The sequence below is a fragment of the Choloepus didactylus genome, chromosome 5 (genome assembly GCF_015220235.1).
Source record: "Choloepus didactylus isolate mChoDid1 chromosome 5, mChoDid1.pri, whole genome shotgun sequence".
In the NCBI taxonomy this organism is placed as follows: Eukaryota; Metazoa; Chordata; class Mammalia; order Pilosa; family Megalonychidae; genus Choloepus; species Choloepus didactylus.
The window spans coordinates 145,055,670-145,080,361 of record NC_051311.1 but is presented as its reverse complement, the minus strand read 5'-3'; the positions used below and the strand labels follow the sequence as shown (position 1 = coordinate 145,080,361).

Here is a 24,692-nt window from a genome sequence, read left to right as displayed (position 1 = left end):
CACACATTTCCATTTTTCCAGCTCTCCCTTCACTGTGCTTTTGTGGGTTTTTTCTCATACCTGAATAATCTCTTTTGTCCTGTCCAAAGGCATCGTAAGCTCAAGGTTCTTACCAGCATTACCTATTCTCCATTGAACTTCTAGTCCTTATGTGTAAGGGAACTACTTGTGTTCTCTGGAAACCTAGACTGTTCCATCGCTCTCTGAGGGCAGATGTGTAAGTTATAGTTTAATGGTGATTCTGGTTTATATTATATTGAATCAAGTCTTCTATCACTTCTATTCTATCATATTTTTTCACTGCATCTTTAAATGTTCTTGACGTTAAATATTTTTAGAGGACCAAATTACTAGCTAGTTCTTAATGTTTTCTTCCTTGATGGTTAGTTTAGTAGTCATCCATCTAATTTTATCAAGTTTCCTAGTTGCTAAAACAAATGCTACGCAGTGGGTTCGCTTAACGACAGGAATTTATTGGCTTAGTGGTTTCAGAGAATAGAAGGCTTGCTTCTTTCCAGGAATGGTAGCTTCTGGCTGCTGGCAATCTTTGGGCTTCCTTGGGTTTTTCATCACATGGTAGTGCAGATGGTGGCATCTTTTCCTTTCTCTTCCAGGTCCCATTGGCTTCCAGCTTCTGGCTGCTCCCCTTTGTCCTCTCTTTCTGTGTCCAGTTTCCTTTGCATGTAAGGACTTCAGCCATATTGGGTTAAGGGCCACCCTCGTTCATTTTGGGCACAGCTTAACTAATAACATCTTCAAATGTCCTGTTTACAAATGGGTTCATACCCATGGGACTAGGGGTTGGAATGGAGCAAGTTCCTGCACGGTGCATCATGGGAACACAAGATCAGGCACAACAGAGATTCTTAACAAATGACCACTTTATTACTTATACAGCACAAAGGGTCCAGAAGAGCAGGGGAAGAGATCCCATTGTGACTGGTACCCTTGGGGAGCCAACTGCTTGGGTCATGGTCAGTGGATGGCTCCACATGATCCTCTTTGGAAGGATCATGTTAGAGAAGACGGATGTTGGTGCTACCTGAGAGCTGGGTATTTCTACACCCTAGTGGGAAGAGGCCCTGCCATTGAGCAAAAAGCATGTATCAAGCAACCTTGGTGCAGAGTTCCTGCCCTGATAAGCAACTGGGGCTGCTTGTTCCGGGTTCAAGGTACACTCAGGCTGTTTCATTAGAATTACTATCTCCCTCAGGCTGTGGAATGGAAACATGCTGAAATATCTCACACACTCAGACAAAAGGGGGAAAGGAGGGGCATAGATGAGCGCTGGGAGATGGCATCTAGGCCTGTGGGTGACCTCCCCAGCAGTTGGGACCTGAGCATGCCTTTTGTGGAGGACATGATTCAGTCCCCAATGGTGGGATAAAGCTGCAGATTTATTAAAGTGTGGGTTAAGAATAAAGAGGAGAATATCTAAAATAGCATTCAGAATCTTTCTATAAATTTTGTTGAGTATTGAGAAATAAAAGTTGGAATTTATGTAAGTGCTTGCAGTTAAAGTATGACATTTTTAATCCAGAAGTATATTTATTTTTAAATAATACAGACATAAGTTTTCAGATACCAGAGAAGCCAGTCCTTTCACCAGTTTGGAAGTAGAAGGAAAAATAGAAAGCAGTCAAGTGGTGAAACGGGGCCCCACCTGCCCAGCAGGAGTTGATGGAGCGAGATGTGTTTTGCAGAACCACCTACTGAAGATATACCTCTTTTTCTAGAAGTATTCGTATTTCTTTAAAAAAAAGAAATGAAAAACAAAAAACTGTTGGCAATTAATTTTTTTTAAAGCTGTATTGGTAATTCACAGTTACAGTTATGTGTTTCTTAAGATACCCTGTTATTTATAAGCTATAGAGTAACAGTTTCTGGAAGACAGTTTCTTAAGACACACTGTGTTGAAGTCTCTAATCTGCAGGGAGGAAGCTTCATAATAGAGTGTAGTTAGAAAGCAGTTAGGAACTTCCCTATAGTTTCTTTTGTGGGAAATTCAGATACGCCTTGGAAATGAAATTTTCTTACTGATACGTGCCAGAAGCTTTTCTTGTTAGACCTCAATGACAGATATCAAGCAGAAAATACTAAACCTATCAGTTCTTTGCAGTTTTGTTTGATTTTAGTATTTTTCTGGAGTTGGGCGTTATCTCGAGTAGGTCATTGTGCATTGTTGAGCGAGAGTAGATTGGATGGTATATTTAGCTATTAATTAATTACCCTTAGGCAGTGGTGTGCTGGTAAACGTTTAACAGCTAGCTTTCTGGGAAAAATATATACATGCATACGTTTATTATGAATTTTCCTGACAGAAAGGATGTGTAAAAATGATAACAGGGTTTCTAAATAGTTTTTTGGTGGGGAGGGGGGAATTGATGCACCAGAAATACCCCATCTATGTCAAATGAAAGGGGGAGTGCAATACTGGGATACAGAGTAGAAGGCTCATGGAATCCAGGGACCAGCAGCAAAGCACTTGGGCCTCATGGAAACTGAAAGTGGAAGTTTGAAAGCCTTAGTAAGCAGAGGCCCATCCTTTCTAGATCATCTTTCTGTCCTCCCCAGTTCCTGCTAAATTTGCTTGCTGTTTCTATTACTTCTCTGAATGAAAGTTGTGTGTGTAAGCACATGTGTGTGTCTGTGTGTTTTAGTCCCAGTAGCAGGTCTGTAGCCCCCAGTTAGCTGTTCATGAAAAAGGGGATGTCTCATCAGAAGAAGTGTTTTCATTTGAAGCCTCTTTCCTCTCTTGGCATTGCAGAGTTGATCCCTACCTGCTACCAGTTGTTCTTTTTTTTTTTTTTTTTAATTTTTTTTATTGTATAATATAACGTATATACATAGAAGTGGTAACTTTCCAAGTGCAATTTAACAAGTAGTTAGAGAACAAATTTCAAATAATTTTATGGTTTACAGTTGAACAGTTTCTGTTATTTCCTTTTTGTGAAATGTAACATATATGCAAAAAGGTAATATACCAGTTGTTCTTTTTATGTTGCCTTTCTTCGGTCTTTATTCCTTGGTTCCTTCCATCTGCCTACGAATATGTTCATCTGCTAACCTCCTCCCCTTAAAGGACAAAAATGAAACAAAAGTTTTTAAAAATTATTCCTTGGGCTCTGCTGCTCACCCCTGGATCTCATCTTTAAAACTGCTATGCATTCCTTCTCTGTCATCCTGTCCCACCAGTGGTCTTTCAGCTTTGCTGCCATCTACCCCTACCACCACCCTCCTTTTATGGTGATCACCTGGTGGCCAAGCCATTGTTTTGTTTGTTTTTTGTTTTTGTTTTTGTTTTTGTTTTTATCTTTAATCTTAAGATCATTAAATAATACGCAAAACCATCCATAGTTTTCCCAGAGACATGCTCTGGCCAACCTAAGCATACTTGGGCTCTGTCTTTTTGTGCTTTATCTTCTCTATAGTTCTCCCATGAACTACTGCTGCCAACATCTTTAGAGTTCTGTACCCCTCATTAAAACTATAGCAGAAAGATGGACAAAAATTTCTTTCCTATATTCCCTGAGACAAGGGAAATAGGGTAGAATTATAAAAGCACTCAAGTTTGAGTATGGTTTTTTGCCCCTGAACCCTTTGCCATTCAGCATCCTAAGTGGAACCAAAGGCTAAAGGGACTGAAAACCAAAAAAGAGGTATTCTGGGGGCATCCTCATGGGAAGAACTTAAGAGTGACTGCCAGTTCTTTATTTTGCCTTTAGACATAAAAGAGAATAGAGTGTTAAAATGTCTTTTTTGTGTTATAATGGAGATGTGAAGTGTTTTATCAGGTTAGCTGAAATGAATGATTATAGAAGAAATTTTAAGAAGTGATTGGGTAGGAGGGAGAGGACCTAAATGAGTTAGGAGGCATTGCCTCAGATATGAGGATGGAATAAGGTAGTGTTTGAAAAGCACCTAAAAGAATGCCTGGCTTCAGAAAATATTTTGTTATTGAGTGAAATAAGTGAATTAATAAATTAGTGGGGTGAAAAAAAACTTAGCTTGTGGTTTACCAGATATGAAAGACAAAATAATAATATATTATTGCCTATCATATATGCTTTCCTGGCACTGACTAATTTAGGAAATATTTTTCCAGTGGACTCATTCTGAAACTTTCCCTCTGCTGATTTCAATTTTTATCTAAGACTGTTTGTGTATTGAAGAAATACATATATACCGTTTACTATGCGTCAAGCTCTCACTGCTGAGTCAAGTACTGTCAATAATTATTTATATATCAAGAGTTTGTGGTTGTTTCTATCTGCTTTTCTAGTCTAAGGTCTTTACAGTAATAAATTCATTAATCCTCAAGATAACTCCGTGAGATAGGTAACTCATTTTATAGATGAGGAAACAGAGGACAAAGAGGTTATATAACTTTCCCAAGGCACCATAGCTACTCAGTTGCAGAGTTGGGATTTGAAGACAGACGAGGGCTCCAGATCTTGTATTCTCATGCTCTGTTGTCTGTACTTAGGAATTGATTTCAAATGTTTTTTTCAAAAATAACTAAATTATCTATAGCTTTAGTTAATTTGTATTTAAAGACCCTCAGTAATGAAGATAAAGTTGTTTCTTCCATTTCCAAAGAGAGTGGTATTTATAAGAAATTTCATTAAAAGTTTCATCTAAAATATTTCAAAGAAAAATGGCACTTAGAAGGATCTAGACTTTCCATTTTCTTTTCTGGAATAGATCATTTCTTCAGAGTTCTGAGGTTGCTTAGATTTTGCTGTTCTTAGGCTAATACTTCTAAATGCATTGATTTTAGTTTGGTGTGGAAATTTTTTCTTTCTAATAATTGCTGTTTATCAGAATCCCGTGTTTCCCCATTTTCAGTTCTCACATATGTGATTTTGTAATCATTCTAATGGTTTCCTCATCAGTTATTTTTTTCTTTGAATTATTTTGTTTGACACTTTAACTACAAATTGGAATGAAAGGTAACATCCTGTGTGTGGCGTTTCTAGTTCCTTGAATGCCTGTTTTTGTGGTTTTACATCTCTCGCTGCTTCGTCATCCTCCATGCAGAATCATGCCCAGAAATCCATAGTTTTGAATGGCTAAAGAGTTCACGGTTGTTTCTATCTGCTTTTCTAAAAGTTCCTCTTCCAATGTTTTTCAAGTCCAAGTTAGTAAAATGTACAATTTTATTTTACTTTTTTGGCAATGAATAAGAACATTTGCTTTAATGTTATCTAGAACATTTTAATGATCTTTTTTTTCCCGCATAACTATTTGTCTCACAGATATCAAGCAGGTCCCCAAGTAAGTTTTTTGAGCAACTTTCTTTTCTATTGATGTACTCTGTGACTGGATATGTAACTTATTAGTATGTTCTTAAAATTAATTTTAGTTTTGTGTGTACAGATGTGCTTTTGGTATTATTTGATTTTTTTGTCTGATGACATACAGCAGAAGTCTCTTGCTCCATCTTCATGTCACTTCCTCATCCCATCTATTTCTTTGTCCAGAGGAAATCACTTTCAAACCTTTTGAAACCTCCACAATTCTAACATGTAAACCAGTAGTCAATATTACTTTATTATGACTGTGTAAATATTGCTCATTGCTGTGTCAAGTACTGTCAATAATTGTTTATTTGGTAACTTTTAGTTTTTCCTACAGTTAATAATTTGCCTGATGTTTTTGTTTTCCTTGATTTTCTATTTACTGATTATTAATTTCTCTCCAGATCTACAACTGAATGGTAAATCATTGAATTTGTACCTTGCCAAATGTATAAGATCTATCATTTCAATTCCTGCCCCCTGTCCTCCCACCCTCGTGGGATCTCCCTCCTAGAACCCTCTATCCACTGGTTTCAAACTAGGTGGATTGTTCTCTAGGCTTGCTGTGGAGCTGTTGTTTGCCACCATCCTGGGGATTCCCTTTTCTTCTCTTGGGTTGGATTCACTGTTGCTTGAGTCCCATATTGGTCTCTTTTTGGTTTATTCCTTTGTTTTGAGGATCACAGTGTCAGGTCATTCCCAAGAGTGTTGCCACATTCAATCTAGCTGGGAATGTGTGTGCTTTGGGCAACTCAAATTTTTCGTCACTTCATGCATGTCCATGAATTACTGTAGACATACTGTATACAGGTTATAAATAGATTGTAGGGAGTAGGTAAATTTGCAAATATGCAATCTCCTGCAGCGCTGGAAGATCAGTCTGTATAACAAAGCTTCCTCTAAATTTCTTTAATGTCCCCTTTTCTATCCTGAGATGAATATTCATAGTTGGTGTAACTCATTTTCCTATTCTCTCTTCTTGTGATCCAACCCAAGTTACCTACAAAGTGACTCAGTATTTTTAAACTATCACAGTAGTTTTTGTATCAATTCTTTACTCCTCCCCCAGTTCCCTCTTGTTTTAAGAAAAAGTTGCATTTCTTATGCCTTACATGCTAATTTTTCTTCCATTATTTTATTTGACATTTTCTTGTTCTTACTTTAGTTTTTAAAATCAGGCATTTACTGTTTATACAATTTGGGTTTTTGGCTAAAAGTCTGGCTTACAGGGACTGTGGATTATACCAGCTCTAAACTTTTCCAGCTACATATTTTTTTGAATATTCTATTAACTTGGCCTACTAGCACATCTTTAATCAGATTCATTTGATTTAACAGTTGGGTATGAATATTTAAAAGATAGATATTTTTCTTTAGTATGCATAAATTGATTAATGCTATTGGATGAAAACATTGGCATCTTCTCTCCAAAACCTGCCCCTTTTTATGTCTTCACTGTCTCAGTGAATGACTCTTCCATCTGCCTTGTGTATTGCTCAAGTTTGAGCCCTAGGAGAGATCCATGACTTTCTTCTTTCCTTACCTCTGAAATCCAATTAGTCACGATATACTATTGATTTCTTTCTTCAGAATATCTCTGGAGTCCCTACACTTTTCTCTTGGCATTTGCCTTCAGCCTGCTACACCTCAACACTCTCACTAGGATTGTCTGAGCCCGGCCTCCAGTCTCGTCCCCCACAGGCTATTTTTCGTGCTGCAGTCAGTGTCATCTTTTAGTTTGAGGAACTGTGAGAAGGATGGTACAGCTGAAGCACATAGTTTGGGCTCAGCAGAAGAATCGTGGAAGAGAATCTAGAGGTATAAGCAGGCACATTTAGACACATAGGTATTTGGATTTAATCCTAGAGCAATGGGATGCTGATGAAGGATTTAGTGGAGGGGGCTAACAGGACTGGATTTATTTATTTCAAAGATGATACTAGCTGCAGGGTGAAGAATGGCCTGTAGAGGGGGTGAGCCTGGAAACAGGGAGGCCACTTTGGAGGCTGTTATAGTCCTCCAGGTGGAGGAGGACTGTGGCCTGAGCCAGTGTAGTGAGTGGGGTGGAGGGAAGTGAACAGATTCTGAGGTATTTCGGAGGCAGAGTTCATAAGGCTTTGTAATTGACCAGTGTTTTTGTTGTTTCATTTTATGGCAGCAAAAGTGTGCACATTGGTGTAATTTTCTTCAGTGATGCTCAGCAGAAAGTCAAGTGAGAAAGGAGAACAGCTATAAATTATGGGACATGAGAGGGAGCATTGGGAGATGCCAGCTGTGAAGAGGGAGAGTGAGACAATTGAGCTTAGAGGAGTAGGATTTTAATGAATTGTCCAGGAATGAGAGGAGGGTACTGGCCCAGAGCCATGGAGGAGCATGAAGGAGCAACTAGGGAGGAAGCTCCAGGAAGCATTTTTACAGAGGAGAGCCAGATTTCAAGGCAGAAGGAGAAGGAAGCATGTGGGAAGAGGCTGAGGGATAGGAGTAGGTAGTGGTTCACCATGGAATGAAGGTTCCGGAGGGCCTGCAGAAAGTCGAACAGTGTGGTGGCTGGGTTAGAGCAGAGGTGCCACCTCCATGGTGCTGGAGACAGATGGGAGCCCATGTCTGGTGCAGGGACCAGTGGTAAGAAAGGAACAAGGTAGGTTGTGCTTCCAAAAAGTGAATGTCAGCAGTTGCTTGTTTGTGTAGAATTTATATATTAATTCACTCCTCAGATATGTTTTGAATGTCTGCCATGGCAAAGCTCAGCGACAGGCTCTGCAGCAGCCATAGTGGTAAAGCAGGGAGCTCACAGTCTAGTAAATAAAATATTCTCTTTCATTTCTGTGGCAGACAAAGGGGTACGTTAAAAGGCATTAATTAGTTTCTAGAAACACACTGGAGAGGACCAAGAAAGAAGGGAAGTTTTCTCTCACGCTTCCTGATTCCCTTTCTGGTTCCTTCTCTTGACTTTCCGACTCCTTTCTTCCTGCACAGGGAGTCCCTGTGCCTGTGTGTAGGGCAAGAGTCTCAGCATTGAACCGGCCTCTGCTTGGTATTTCTTCATCTGCCTAAAAGGATGATGAAGCCTTAACATCTCAAACTTGAGACTGGAGATTCTCTTAAATCAATTATTCCAATCATTCTATCATTTTCTCTTTCCTAAGCATTTATAAACTAAGAAACTCACTCCAAACAGTACTTTCTTGGTAGATATTATTAAAGGAAGAGTTACTTAACTGTGTTTTTTTCTCTTTGTTGGACTTTGCGTGTGCCATCATTCTTTTGTAAACAGAGGTAAATATCTCATTGATGAATGGTGACTACCAAAGTTTGGTGATTGATTTGAATCTGTATGTCTTAAGGGATATAAGAAAAAAGAGAATTATAGAATTATTAAATTTCAGAGCTGTAAAGAATTTTTAATCTTTTTAATTCTTACCGCTTATTTTATATCTAAGGAAATCAAGACTCAAAAGGTGGATGAGATGTAGGGGTAAATGTTGTATATGTTTAGCAAGCTTAGAATGCATTAAAACTTGCAAAATAGGAGCTTTCATATTTCCTGACGGTGGTAATATTGCAGAAGAGACCGTTTCTGTTTTTTAACTGCTAGGGAATGCAGAAATATCAACTGATCAACTGTGATGGGAAAAAAATTTAAACAATTCTAGGTATCCTGATTACTGCATCTTTTCTGTAAAAATGTAAACAGTTTTAGGTATTCTGATTGCTGCAAAGTAAAGTGACCTATGTGATAATCTCCGAGTTGGGGGTAGAGGGTAGATATTGGGGACAGGTATATCGAAAGTCACATTATGTTATGGTGAATATAATTCAGAATATCCCCTGTAGATAAGCAAATTTGATTCTGCCCTCCTAGCTATGCAGGTCACAAAAGCCACCAGAAAGTCACCCTCCCTGATTTGTTAAGCAAAGCTGAGTCAATATTCCTGGAAGATGCTGGCCCATTTCCTATACTATGCTAATTTGGTGAAAAGGAAGTGTTTCTGTTTCCTTTCTGCCTTCAGGAAAATGTCCAACCTCTGAGGCCCACAGTTTGTTTGGAAATTGAGTGAGTATGGGTAAGGCTGCTGAGGCAAACTTCGCCCTGGGCTTTGCCTCCCCACCTCCCCACCTCCATCCTGATCCCTGCCACTTAAAAATTGAAGTTATGAAATTTCAGTTTTGATTCCTCTTTGTTCCAGAGCATTTTTAAAAGAGAATTTTTCATTAAATTCCCAAAGTGGGTCTCACCCCCCCCCCCCCCCATTTATTCTTGTGTTTTAGGTCATCTTGGATTATAATGAAGGGTTTGCAGCCAAGTGCTCCAGGGCCATAAGAAAATAACAAACATTCTCTGAATGCTAAAAATACTATAAATATTTATAAAATTGAGGCTCTTGATTATCTTATTCAAATCCTTGATATGTTTGCTTACTTTAGGTTATGTGATCTGTCAAATTCTGAAAGTGTTAACATACTCCACTGTGATCTATAGTTTCATCATATTTTCCTTGTATTTCTCACAGTTTTAACTTTAGGTCCTTGATTGCTCTATTGTTCATCTAGGATTTTTTAATTTTTTATTAGAGAAGTTGTGGGTTTACAGAACAATCATGCATAAAATACAGGATTAACATATACCACCCCACTAACAGCAGCTTGCATTGGTGTGGAACATTTGTTACAATTGATGATAACAGTTCTATAATTGTACTATTAATTAAAGTCCATGGTTTAACTTAGGATTCATTGTGTAGTGCAGTTCCATGGATTTTTTTTTAATTTAGTTTTATTGAGATACATTCACATATCATACAGTCATCCACAGTATACAATCAGTTGTTCATGGTATCATAATGGAGTTGTGCATTCATCACCACAATCAGTTTTTGAATATTTTCGTTACTCAGAAAAAAAATAAATAAAAATAAGAATAAAAATAAAAGTAAAAAGAACACCTAAAACATCCCATCCCTCATCCCACCCTATTTTTCATTTAAATTGTCCCCACTTTTCTACTCATCTGTCCATACACTGGATAAAGAAAGTGAGAGCCACAAGGTTTTCACAATCACAGGGTCACACAGTGTAAGCTATATAGTTACACAATCGTCTTCAAGAATCAAGACTGCTGGGTTGCAGTTCAACTTTTTCATGTATTTCCTTCTAGCTATTCTAATACACTAAAAACTAAAAAGGGATATCTATATAATGCATAAGAATAACCTCCAGAATGACCTCTTGACTCCATTTGTAATCTCTCAGCCACTGAAATTTTATTGTTTCATTTCTCTTCCCCATTTGGGTCAAGAAGGCTTTCTCAGTCCCATGATGCCAGGTCCAAACTATCCCCAGGAGTCATGTCCCACATTGCCAGGTAGATTTATACTCCTGGGAGTCATGCCCCATGTAGGGGGAGAGGGCAGTGAGTTTACCTGCCAAGTGGGCTTAGAGAGAGAGAGGGAGAAGCCACATCTGGGCAACAAAAGAGGTTCTCTGGGGGAGACAGTTGGGCACAATTATAAGTAGTCTTAGCCTCTCCTTCACAGCAACAGACTTCATAAGGGAAAGCCCCAAGATTGAGGGCTGAACCTACTAAATTGGTAGTCCCCAATGCTTGCAAGAATATCAGGACTTCCCCAGGTGGAGAAGTTTAATATTTCCAAATTTTCCCCTAGTTCCTCAAGGGAGGCCTGCAAATATATTTTTATTCCCTGCCGAAATTACTTGGATGTACATACTCATGTCTTTTGCTAAGTTTGGAAAATTCTCTGTCATTATTTTTTTTACTATACTTCTGCCTCTTTCTTCTCCTTCTGGGACTCCATAACATGTATATTGGTGTACTTGATGGTGTTCCAAAGCTGTCTTAGGCTATTTTTGCTTTTAGTATTTCTTTTTACTTTCTGCTTCTCAGCCTGACTCAGTTCAAGTGTCTTGTCTTCTAGTTCACTGATTGTCTCTTTTGCTAGTTACAGTCTGCTGTTGAAACCCTCCTGGGCATTTTTCATTTCAGTTTTTGTGATCTTCAGCTCCAGTAGTTCTGTTTGGTACCTTTTTTTTTTTTTTTTTTAATTCAGTTTTATTGAAATACATTCACATACCATGCAATCATCCATGGTATACAATCAACTGTTCACAGTATGATCTTATAGTTATGCGTTCAACACCACAATCTATTTCTGAACATTTTCCTTACATCAGAAAGAATCAGAATAAGAATTAAAAATAAAAGTGAAAAGAGAACACCCAAACCATCCCCCCATCGCACCCTATTTGTCATTTAGTTTTTATCCTCATTTTTCTACTCATCCATCCATATACTAGATAAAGGGGGTGCGATTCACAGGGTTTTCACAATCACACTGTCACCCCTTGTAATCTACATTATTATATAATCGTCTTCAGGAGTCCAGACTGCTGGGTTGGAGTTTGGTAGTTTCAGGTATTTACTTCTAGCTATTCCAATACATTAAAACCTAAGAGGTGTTATCTATATAGTGCATAAGAATGTCCACCAGAGTGACCTCTCGACTCCATTTGAAATCTCTCAGCTACTGAAACTATTTCGTCTCATTTTGCATCCCCCTTTTGGTCAAGAAGATACTCTCAGTCCCACGATGCCGGGTCCACATTCATCCCCGGGAGTCATATCCCACATTGCCAGGGAGATTTACACCCCTGGGAGTTGGGTCCCATGTAGGGGGGAGGGCAGTGAGTTCACCTGTCGAAGTGGCTCAGTTAGAGAGAGAGAGGGCCACATCTGAGCAACAAAGAGGTACTCAGGGGGAGACTCTTAGGCACAATTATATGCAAATTTAGCCTCTCCTTTGCAGCAATGAGCTTCAAAAGGGCAAGTCCCATGATCGAGGGCTCAGCACATCAAACTGCCAGTCCCAATGTTTGTGACAACATCAACACCAGTCCAGGTGAGGAAGTCCAACACTTCTGCACCTTCCCCCAGCTCCTTGGGGCTGGGTGGGGGGGGGGGGAGGCTGTAAATATGTTTTTTATGTCTGCCCAAATTACTTTGGGATGTGTCACTATTTCACTCTAGCCTATACTAACCTACCGTATCTCACTTCCTATTCAAAGTTCCATGTAATTGTGGTGTTTGAACAAACTGACTGTAGAGTCGTACCGTTTAGAAAATATAGATCCTGTACCAAATAGACATCCCTTCCCTTGGTCTCATATGGAAGTTGAAGTTTTAAAACACAGTCAGTTTTGACCTTTACCCTTTGGCCCAGTTTGCCCTGGTCTTAACCAGACCTGCTTCATTCATATCACTAATTGAAGTCTGGGCTCTTTTTCAGCCTTTTTTTTTTTTTTGTTTTAACAGTGGCTGTATGCACTAATACTGACATTCATATCTGCTGAGCTCTAGCTCTGAGTTTCAGGTGTCTCAGAGATATGCATTGTTCCAGAGACCAATCAGATTATACACTAAGGGATCAGCATCTCAAAGTTTAGAGATAGGCATTACAATTCAGGGATAGAGTTAACTGCTGTAAGAGCTTACAATCTAGGGACTATTACAATTATTATGTCCACGTTAGGCTATGTTCTAAGATTCAGTTCTGAGTTTACACATTGTAGTTAGTCCATATTAGTAAGGCATTAAAGTGTTTGCCTTTATTTCTGGTGAACTTCACTCAAATACTGTGTGCAGGATCCATTCACCTTGTGTGTCTCACAGCTTCACTCCTCGTAGTTGCTCAATATTCTACTGTATGCGTACACTACAGTACACCATTCCGTTCTTCAGCCAGTGTACCCTTAGGTCACCTCCACCCTTTGCAAATCATGATTACTGCCTCCATGAACACCAGTTTGCAAATGTCCATTCGTGTCTCTGCTCTCAGATCTTCAAATGACATACTGTTTGGTACCTTTTTAAAATTTCTTTCTCTTTACTTAGACTTTCATATTGTTTTCCTGATATCATTTAATTCTTTCTCTGTACTTTCTTCTCCTTTAGCATTTTTAAGTTCATATTTTAAAATTAAGTTCATTTTTTGTTCTGTATGTCCACATTGTCACCTTTGTTGGTGTTTTCTGTATTTTTATCCCCTTCCTTTGGATGGGCTCTCATTTCCTGATTCTTTGTCTTGTACTCTTTTCTTTCACACTCTACATATTAATATTTAAAAATGCTACCTCTAGGATTTATTCCCTGAGATGTCTGCTTCTTAGTTTTGTAACTAGCTGGCGATAAGACAGAAATTTTGTTGAGATTCGCTCCCCTATCAGGAAGGTCTGCCCAAGGTGAATGCAGTGTACAGAGTTTTCCCTGTCTTTCTGGGCCTTTGTCCTGTCCTGGGCTCTTGCTTGTTAGTCGTTCTGGAGTTCCCCTGTTTACAGGGGTTTGGGTGTCCTCCTTCTCCTGGGTTGTCGAAGCCAGACTCTGGGTTTTTACACTCCTTTTGTTGTCTCAAGCTGCTTTTGTCTGGAGGATAAATTCTAGAGGGAGGGCACAACAGAGAGGACTTTCCTGAGTCAGCCTTTCCCAGCCAACACTTACCCATGAAGAGGGCGCAGACCAGCTTCAAAGTGCCCTAGCAAGGGGATCAGTGCAATGATTCCCCAAAGCTGAGCTTTCCTTGCCTGCCCAGCAAATGCAGCCCTTCAACTAACTGTCCCCTGCAGCCCTGAGGAAGCACTGTGCCTTTAAATCTCCACTGCCTCTGCCCCTCTGCTGCTTTTGTCCAGGGTGAGTGGAAACAATAGCTGCCCTCATAGCCGGGCCCTGCAATCTGAATTCATTAATCAAAGTTAATTAATCACTGCTGTTCTTGGGGAAGAGGGTTTTTAGATCCCTTTCTGTTGCTAGTGAGCTAGCCAGGTGCTGGACTGCAGGGGGTCCTGCTGCGAGAGTGGGAAATGGGCTCTAGGAGCCATGTGTGGAGAGAGCAATTTACTTTTCTTTACTGTAGTTTATCAGTCTCTTTTTCCTGCTCTTCCCTGAATGATGTATGGTGTTCTGACCTCCAGAGTTTCATGATAGTTGTTTTAGATAGTTCCTGTCTGTTTACTAGTTGTTTTGGTGGAAGGACTGAGTCCTGGAGTTCTCTACTCTGTCATCTTCTCTGGAAGTCGCCCATAAAGCTTTTACTTAAAGAAATGCAATTAGAATTAAATAAATGGAGGGAGACATACTATGCAACTGGATGGGCAGACTTACCATCATACAAATTAAAATGCTTTCCACATTAGTAGGTAAATTTAATGCCGTTCTGATCAGAGGGTCAACAAAATTTTGAGTGTGTGTGTGGGAATGGTGAACATGATATTATATGTAAGAATAAGTTGGTGATAATTGCCTAAAAGGGTCTTGAAAAATAAGACTAGTTAGGCGTGGGGGGGACTTTCCTTAGTCATGTGATAAGATATGCTATAATGCTATAGTGATAAAAATAGTGTGATAAAAATTATATCATTAAATCAATTTACTGGAATAGAACAGAGTCTAGCATTTTAAGAAATTATTATAAGATTGTCTTCATTTGCCAGGGCTGCTATAAAAAATACCACGATCTAGGTGGCTTAAATAACAGGAATTTTTTGTCTCACCGTTTGGGAGGCTACAATCCAAAATCAAGGTATCGGCAGGCCATCCTTTCTCTGTATACCGTAGCTTTCTGTTGGTGGCTTACTGACAATCAGTCTTTGCCTCCGTCACTTGATGATCTGTCTCCTTCTGCTTCCCCCTTTGGCTTCCCCTCTCATGTCCAAATTTTCTTTGCTTAGAATGACTCCGGTCATACTGGATTAAAGCTAGTAACTCTTTTTCAGTTTGGCTTCATCTTAATGGGATCTTTGAAGATCCACAGGACTGGGGTTAGGACTTGATCATACTGCTGTGAGGGACATGACTCAGTGTACCACAATAATAAAAGCTGAATTTCAGTTCACTGTGAAATGGGGTGTTTATTTGATAAATGGTATTAGCATAATTGATTGTTTCAAGAAAAACAATATTCAGGCTCTGTCTTATACTATAGTCACAAAAATTTCTATGGATCAAAGATTTACATGTAAAATCAAGTGATGTTAAAAGAAATTTTAGGAGCTTATATAACCATGAGATTGGGAAGACCTTCACAGAGAAGACAGGAAATACAGAAGATATAAAATACTGACATAGTTCAGTGCATAAAATTTAAAAATTTCTTTAGGGCAGAATGCACCACATATAACGTCAAAAGGCTTTGTAATGTAACAGTCAAAGAATTAAAATCCCTTATCTCTAAAAGCAAACAGATGATCCAATAGAAAAAATGGACAAGAACATGAACAGGCAATTCACAGATGAGGAAATATATAGTAGCTTAAAAAAAACCGACTGAAATGATCCTCTGTGCAAGTAGGCAGGGAAGTACAGATCAAAATAACAGTGAGAAAAAAGTTTTTACCCATCTGATGGTCAGAATTAAAAAGATCTGAGCACATCAGATGCTGAGTAAGCAATAGAAAAATGGACCCCCTCATACACTGTCGGCAGAGCTGTGCACTAGGAGAGCATTTTCTGGAAGAGTAATCTAGCATTTTTTTGTTTTTGACTAGGCAGCCTTATAGTTGGGTCTATGCTATAGAAACAAAAGCGCTAGTACTTAAATATAAACGTATGTTTATTCTAGTGTATTTTATTATAGCAAAAATTGGAATATACCTGTATGTCCAAAAACAGTTTAGGGGCTGAAAAAATTCCAGGAGATTGTAGTCTGCAATATTTAACATCTATTAAAAAGATTACCTTAGGTATGTGGATTGATTAGGAAGAATCTTCATGGTAGATTAATAAGCAATTTTCAGATGAATGTTAATAGTATGATCACATTAAAACAATTTATATGTTTGTATGGGTAAAGAGAAAGTTCTGAAAGCATGGACCCATGCAAAATTATTATTGATTATCTTAGGTGAATAGGATTGGAGGAAGGTGGCAAGGAGGAAACCACTGCTTTTTTCCTCTTTTTTTTCTTACCAGGCTCTGTACTTTTTGTCTTGTTAGAGTAAAGTTCAAAGTATTGTCCTTTTAAAAAAAAAAATAAAAAAATAACCTGAAATCTCTTTAACCCTCTAATTGTCTCATCATTTGCAGTGAAGCTTGGGGTTTGCTGCTTGCTTTTTGTTTGGAGAAAGATGGATTGTGCCTCTGAGGGAACCCTGATTACCACTCTGGGGCTTCTTTCTGCTTAGCCCTATGCTCCAGCCACCCCCATCTCCCTCACCTCCACTCCAGGGCCTAAAACTTTCTGGCTCTTTTATTGTCCTTGGGCCTAAAACTTTCTGGCTCTTTTATTGTCCTTGTATTTCTGTTATCCATCTCTTCAGCCACTTTCTGGCCAAATCCTCAGTTTCTTTGTCCCTCTACACTTCATTTGTACCAGTCCTGGTTGACAACTGGTGGAGAAAAATTACACAAGCCTATAATTAGTGCCTCTATAAATTCCTGGTCTCCAATCTCAAATTGGTTCCTTAAAGAGAGCTTTACACGCTTTTGTTTTCCCCTAGTTACTTACCTCTCTTTCAGAGACCACCCCCACTTTCCTCCAGCCTATCTTGCTGCCACCTCTTCTCTTTAACAGCAAGTGGCTTTGCCTCCACAGAGAGAATGGAAACTCCACGAACTACTTGCCACTAAACATGCAAACTTCCATCCTCTTTTGCTAAGGCTGACAGGCCACCTGTGTTGGGATCCCATCCCTTCCTGCTTCCTTTTGGGGGGCCATATTCTTGCTCCTTAGATGCCTCCTTGTTGTTTCCTCATTCATACACCCCAAGAGTTAATATAATGGCCCGCAGCCCCCATCATCCAGTTCTTTGTTACTTCTCTGAACTCTCCGTGTTATTCAAATACTTGTTGGATAGAAAGAAGGAAGGATATTTGAATAAAGTAATGAGAAAGCAACATGAACTTGAGAATTGGAAGACTTGAGAGTCTAAAAAGCAACCTTACTTTCCCCTATCCAGCCTCTTCTGGCCTGGCTTGGGGAAGAGGGGGGGGCATGTTTTATTCCAACCTAAGCAATTAAGGGTTCAGTTGTTAGGATGGTCACACTATAGCATTATGATTTCTTAGCTGGGAGTTTTATTGATATTTATGTTCTATTTCAGTTTTTAAAACAAAAGAAATATTTGTTTTTCACTAGGAAAGTAGTTTGGAGGAGGGGTTGGGGAAATGCTGAATTAAATCAAGTCTGTAACAGGCTGACCTGCTTTGTGACTGTCCAAGAGCAGGAAACAGTGTAGTGTTTTCTAAATTTAGAAAATGGGCTGACCACAGAACTTTTTCTGCACTGCCTCCCTGTCCATTTCCCTAATGTGTATCATTGGAATTGTGTCCCCAGGAAAATAGTTTGAGAAATGGTGAAAGACACAATGAAATAAATATGTAGCACTAAAAAAAATAAATAAAGTAAAAAGAACAAGAAAATAGCATGATGTATAGTAAAATGACTATTAAAATATTTTTATTGCATATTAGTTTGCATGCTTTTATGAGTGCACATTTTGAGGATGGAAAATGATTTTCAAAAAATAAAACTTGTTTTGACTAATGATGGTTTGGGGGAATTAAACTATTTTGTCAGTAAGCATAGTAGAGTTCTAGTGTGGCTACACCTTTTATAGAAATGCAATGTTACCGTTTATTATTATTTCAAGGTTTTATTAGGATTGACCTGAATTTCTGGTATTTGAATTACTTTTCCTTATCCTCTTTTCCAGTGGCAGCCGATTAGGAGGCCTCGTTACAGTGTTGTGCTTCTTCTTCAATCATGGAGAGGTAGGGCCTCCAAAAATACTCCTAAAATACTTAGGGAATTTTACTTATAGAAACACAAGTTCTTCTTTCAATTTATTTTCTTTAAATTTTATCTATGATAGCATTCTTTAAATCTTATTGTGAATCAAGTTTTAAACACTAGCATTTATTTTATGTGACTTTCCATGTGCATTTAATCTTTTATACAATATAACACTTAATAATGTGAAGAAATAGTAGGACTATATAATTTTGAAACTATAAATAGCTCATGTTTTAGGTATAATAGAAATAAGCCAGCCATAGCTATAGTTAATCCCCTTGTGTGGGGATAACTTTTACTGTAGGAGCTATACAATCTGTTCCTATGTTAATGTATTTATATTAAACTTTGATATACTTTTAAATCTCCTTTTCAGAATATATTGTTATACCTACAAGTTTGCAAGTGCCTAAGTGTTTTCTAAACAGGACAGCCTTATAAAGACTGAAGACTTTAAAGCCTGGCTACCTGGGTTTAAACCCTGGCTCTGCCACTTAGTGGCTGTGTGACTTGGGCAAGTCTTTTTCTCTCAGTGCCTCAGTTTCCCCTTTTAAGCAGGCATAATGATGCTGCCCCTCTTATAGGGTTGTTGCAGAGATTCAAATACCTAACATGCCTGGAACAATGTTTGGCATATAGGGCTGGTATGTAAGTGTTAGCTTGTGCTATTATTATTTCTAATTGACTTAGTTCAGATTAAATTCTTCAAGGTGCCAATGAATCTCTTTCACTAAAATTCATCATAGTTGGAAACAATTTCTGGTACCATAGCTCTGCCCAGATTTCCTTCATGGTCAGTTTGGAATGAGGGAAGAAAAAGAAAGGCCCGTTTGCTTTATGAAGTAACTTAATCCTTTTATGTGTTTCTGTGTTTGTGTGTGCAACATTTGAATGTGTACAGTTGGAAAGCACTGAGTAGTCACACCGAAACCTCACTGCGGAGTCAAGGTTGAACATTTCTTTCTTACCGAGTGGGTTACTAATGGATATTGAGCTAATATGTGTTTAGTATTTAGAATCATAGAAATTTAAAGCTAGAACAGCCTTATAGATTAGAGCAGTTGACAAATGATTATAACAAGACAACATTTAATTGGTGTAATCTGAATTTTGAGCAAAAAGAAAAAAGAATTATTTGGCTTTCCCTCTCTGATACTGCACATTGTGATTGCGTGGACTATAAAATGTTTTGAAGCACAGTTTCAGTGAGAATGACTTAAGAAATGAGAAGTAAGTGCTTAATAATGGAAGAAAAGAGCACTGAATGTTAACTGAAAAGTTTGCAGGAAAGGTAGTATTGAACATTTTGAAGCTATGATGCAGTTTAAAGACTTGCTGTTAGGAAGTAAGGTCTATTGTGTCATCTTCAGCATATACCAGGTATTGTTAATTCCTGATCTTAGATTTTTCTTATAATTTTGATACTCATGTAGTATAAGCATTGTTCCTTATAAAGTCTTTTCAGTTTTTAATAGTGGAATTCAGACTGTTCAGTTTAATTTTTCAGGCTGATGGAGTTTTTTGATACTTGTCAACTACTTGGTGTATTTAAACATGCCTAGACATCATCATCTCAGGAGAAGATAAACTAAATGGGATTAGAATTAGAATTGCAGTTTTACTGAATTAGAATCAAGTAAATAATTTTACTTATGTCAGTAACGGTAGCTTTAGGGTAGAAAAGTGACCATTCTGTGTGCTGATATATATTAATGGTGAGAGCATAAACTGCAGTTTTGGATAAAATCATAGTGAGAATTCAAGTAATTAAAAATGGTTTTACCATAATTTTACATTTATTTGTGTTTTCAGATTGTGAGATTTTAAGACCTTATTCTTTTTCTGATTTTTAGAAATTTTGCTTATTTAATTTTTAAATGGAGGGAAACAGCTTCTGACAGTACCTATTCATGTACTGTGTGAACTTTTCTAGAGTATCACAGTGTTTTGCTCCCTGGAAGCACTGGTAGATTACTAATTGGTACCCTGATTTCTTAGATTTATTTCAGTCATGTGAGTGATTTATTTACCAAAAAATAGTGTGAGTTGTTACTTGCTTTTAAGTTATATTTCCTGTATTCAGTTTTCTCTGTATTAGAACAGTATAGTATTTGGTGTACTTTTTTGATAGGGTGGATAGGTAATAGTAATAATATGCCAATAAGCATTAAATGGAAGCATTATAAGTTTGATTGACTTAGGTTACTAAGCAGGGAGAGTCAAAGTTTCCTGATTAACCATAATCACTCTAAGCCTCCCTCAACACACGTAACTCTTGGATAGGGGTGTAGAATTTCAAAGATGACACCATGATTTATCTTTACCAATGAAAAGTGCAGAGATTTTTCCTTGCCAATTTATGGGACCTTTTCCTTCTTTCTTCCCCCACCTCCTTTTAAAAATTTCTAGTAAAGATAAGGTTTTGGCCAGGATGTTTATTCCAGGTCTTCTGTTTATTCATTCAGTTTTTAAAAAAAGAAAGCACAGCAGGCCCACCTGAATAAATTAAACCTCTTACACTTACACTGTTTTCCAAATTAAGGTAAAAAAAAAAAAAAAAATCATTGAAATCATGTGACTAGTGTATGCTAGGTACTTGTAGGTGCTTGAATTGTGCCAGTGAGTAAAACAAAGGCCCCTTTCCTTGTGGACAGTCACATAAATGGCCTAAGGTGGGAGAGCAGCTGGCATTTGTGGAGTAGCCTGGAGGTCCTTGTGACAGGAACAGAGGGTGGTAGAAGAGAAGGTGAGAGGGTTAAGGGGGTGGTGGGATGGAGGGAGCAGATACTGTGGTTCTTGTAGGTCAGTGTAAAGTTTCCTTGGAGCAGACAGAAAACCATCAGAGGGCTATGAGCAGAAGAGTGACATGATTTCAATGATTTTTTTTTTTTTACCTTAATTTGGAAAACAGTGTAAGTGTAAGAGGTTTAATTTATTCAGGTGGGCCTGTGTACTGGTGAACTTACATTAACTTGCATTAACTCCAAGCCTTAAGAGACTCAAAGGTTGTTACTGCTTTTATACCAAAAATCCATAAAAGGAGAGTGTGCTGAACTTGGTTTGGGATCAGTCTGTTGATGTAGATTTGAAAGCTAGTCTATGATGTGATAGCTGATTTGCCTACGATGTCTTATATGATCTAGTCTCTGCTGGATCCCTCGTCTTCTCTCACACCACCCTCCTGGCTGCCTGCTTTCCTTGCTCCTACTGGCCTGCCTTCCTCCAGTTCCTAGAAGGCACCTTTCCTTTTCCTTCCTCAGGGCCTTTGCACATCTTCTTCCTATGCCTGGCCTCCTTCCATTTCCTAACCTGTGCCTCATTAATTCCTAGTCATCCTTAACAAGTAGACATCTGAGTTTGGGTTTCAGTATGCTCTTCATTTCTTCCTGCAGATCTGGGTTTCTATCTGGGTTAGTTTCTCATCAGTCTTAAGAACTTTATTTAGCATTGTGGTGAAGATCTGCTGACAAATTCTCCTATCTTTTGTCTGTCTAAAAATGTTCTTATTTTGCTTTCACTTGTTTTAAAAATTCAGTTTTATTGAGATATATTCACATACCATACAGTCATCCATGGTGTACAATCAGCTGTTCACAGTACCATCATAAAGTTGTGCATTCATTACCCCAATTAATTTTTGAACATTTTCCTTACACCACAAAGAATGAAAATAAGAATAAAAAATAAAAGTAAAGAAGAACTCCCAAATCATTCCATCCCCCCATCCCACCCTATTTTTCATTTAGTTTTTGTCCCCATTTTTCTACTCATCCATCCATACGCTGGATAAAGGGAGTGTGATCCACAAGGTTTTCACAATTACATTGTCACACCATGTAAGCTACATAGTTATACAATCATCTTCAAGAATCAAGGCTAATGGGTTGCAGTTTGGCAGTTTCAGGTATTTCCTTCTAGTTATTCCAGTACATTAAAACCTAAAAAGGGATATCTATATAGTGCATAAGAATGCCCTTCAGAGCGACCTCTTGACTCCATTTGAAATCTCTCAGCCACTGAAACTTTATTTCATTTCATTCCAGTTCCCCCTTTTGGTTAAGAAGATTTTCTCAATCCCATGATTCTGGTTCCAGGCTCATCCCCGGGAGTCAGGTCCTGTATTGCCAGGGAGATTTACACCCTGGGAGTCAGGTCCCACATAGTGGGGAGGGCAGTGAGTTCATCTGCCAAGTTGTTTTGCCTTCACTTTTAAAGTGATTTTTGCTGGATGAGAATTCTAGGTAGATAATTTTATCTATCAGCACTATTATGATGATATTCTATTGCCTTTTAGCTTCCATTGTTGATGATAAGTCAGTCATAATTCTTGTTGTTACATGAAGACAGTTTTAAGATTTTCTTTTCCTATTTGGTTCTTACTGGTTTGACTGTCATAGATGTGATTTTCTTTGTATTTATCCCACATGTGGTTCACTGAGCATCTTTGTTCCATGGGTTTATGCTTATTATCCGTTTTGGAAAAAGTTTTAACCAGTATTTCTTCAAATATTTCATCTTCCTCATTCTCTCTCTCCTCTCCTTTGGGGGTTCTAATTACAGGTATGTTCAGTTTTTTGATGTTGTCCCACAGGTCTGTGACACTGTCTGTCTTTATTTAAAAAAAAATATTTTTTTTTCCTCTCTGTGCCTCATTTTTTTTTCTCTTGACATGCCCTTAAGTTCACTGATACATTATTCTGATGCATACAGTTTGCTGTTAAACCCATCCAGTGGGTTTTTCAACAGAGAAATGGAAATTCTAGAAACAAAACAAAATGCAAATTCTAAAATTGAAAAATGTAATATCTGGAATTTCCTGTCTGTTCACCCATTCTGTCCATCTTTTTCTATAAGTTCTTTAACCTAATTATTATAGTTCTTTTAAAGTCATCGTCTGCTCATTTCAACCCCTAAGTTATTTGTGGATCTAATTCTACTGACTTTTTTCTTCTTCGTTAGAGACCATATTTCCTGCCACTTTGCATGACTCCTAGTTTTTTAATTTTATGCAGGATATTTTGTATAAAAAGAATGATGAAGACTGACCTAGATAATCATTTTTGTTTGTTTTCAGCCAGAGAAGGAGCACCTTTTCCTATGCCAGGCACCCGGGGTGAGGGAGTGAGCATTCAGATCCCACCATGAGTCTAATCAAGCTGGAAGAGGCCTGTGGTTTTAATTTGTTCTACTTTACCTCTGGTTTCAAAAGAATCAAGGCAATCCCTTTGCCCCTTGGCCCAGTCTCACCAACTTTCCAACTTCCCAACATCTCAGAGGAGGTTCTCTTTGATTTTATCAGTATTTGAGCCTGGAGGGGATTACTTTGCAGCTTTTTAGTTAGTTTCAGTCCATCTCTGGACTCAGTTCTCTGCTTTCTGGCTGTTCCCCAGCGCTCCTTATGCCGTCAAATTGGTGGGGGTGGGGGTGGGGGGGTCAGGGGGATGGCAGTTGGGGTTTCAAGCAGAAGGTGTATTTTTATGTTTATGTCTTTTCAGTTTATGTTGTTTTTCTATCTGTTTTCTATCAGTCCCAGAGACCTCTGCCTATGGCAGGCCTGTATCTAAATTAGGCAGCTGGCCGCAGGTATGAAGAGGGAGCCTGTAGAAGTTCCCTATCCTCATTTGGGCTGCATAGAGTTCCACTATAAATCTTTGCGCTTAAAAGGCAGTGAAAAGTGCAGTTTTTTTTTTTTCCCTCCAACTCGTTATTTTGAAAAATTTTAAAATCTAGAAAAGTTCTAGATTCACCTTGATTCACCAGTGCTACTATTTTGCCACAATTGCCTTCTCCTTCTTTTAGACCTGCACCTTCACACACAGACATTTTTCTGAAGCATTTGAAAACAAGTTCAGACATGATGGCATCTCAGCTCCTCATATTGCTGGGAAAAAAAGGCATTCTGTTATATAATCACAATACTGTTATCCCATTCAGGAAACAACCCTGATAATTGATACAATAATAAAAATATATGGTCCATATTCAAATTTCAGCAGTTGTCCCAGTAAAATCCGTTATGATTTTGTTTGGATCCGTAATTCAATTAAGGATGGCATTTTGTTGTCTTTTTAAATCTAGTACAATTCCGCTGTTCTTTTTGGTTCTTTTTTATGACACTGACATTTTTGAAGAGTCTAGGCTCATTGCTTTGTACAAAATCCCACTATTTTGGTTGTATCTAATGGTCACCTCATTAATAGACTCAGAATATACAATTGTTGCAAAGAATGCTATATAGATGATATTGTGTCCTTTTCTTTGTATTACATAAGAAGGCATGTAGGGCCAGTTTGCTCCATCATTGAATTTATGAAATTCGATCATGTGGTTAAGGTGGTGTCTGTCAGATTTCTCTATTACGAAGATATTCTTTTCTTTTTTAATTAATAAATGGTCTGTGGGATGATGTTTTGAGACATTATGAATATCCTGTTTCCCAGTAACATTTTACAAAATGGTTGTAGCATCCATTGATGATCCCTGCCTAAATTAGTTATATTGGCCATTGCAAAATGGTAATTTTCTAATTTTTTCTTCCTTCTATATTTATTTACTGGTGTTCTTTTGTAATACTTAACTACCCTCCTTCCCCCTT

At 38.2% G+C, this 24,692-nt stretch overlaps 1 protein-coding gene across 1 annotated transcript in view; it reads left to right on the top strand.

The window, feature by feature from the left end:
• Positions 1-24,692, top strand: part of DPY19L1 (dpy-19 like C-mannosyltransferase 1) — a 116,806-nt gene that overhangs the window by 30,989 nt on the left and 61,125 nt on the right. The window contains exon 7 of the mRNA XM_037837059.1: positions 18,018-18,075. Coding sequence (XP_037692987.1) covers positions 18,018-18,075 — 58 coding nt within the window. The remainder of the gene's footprint in view (positions 1-18,017; positions 18,076-24,692) is intronic.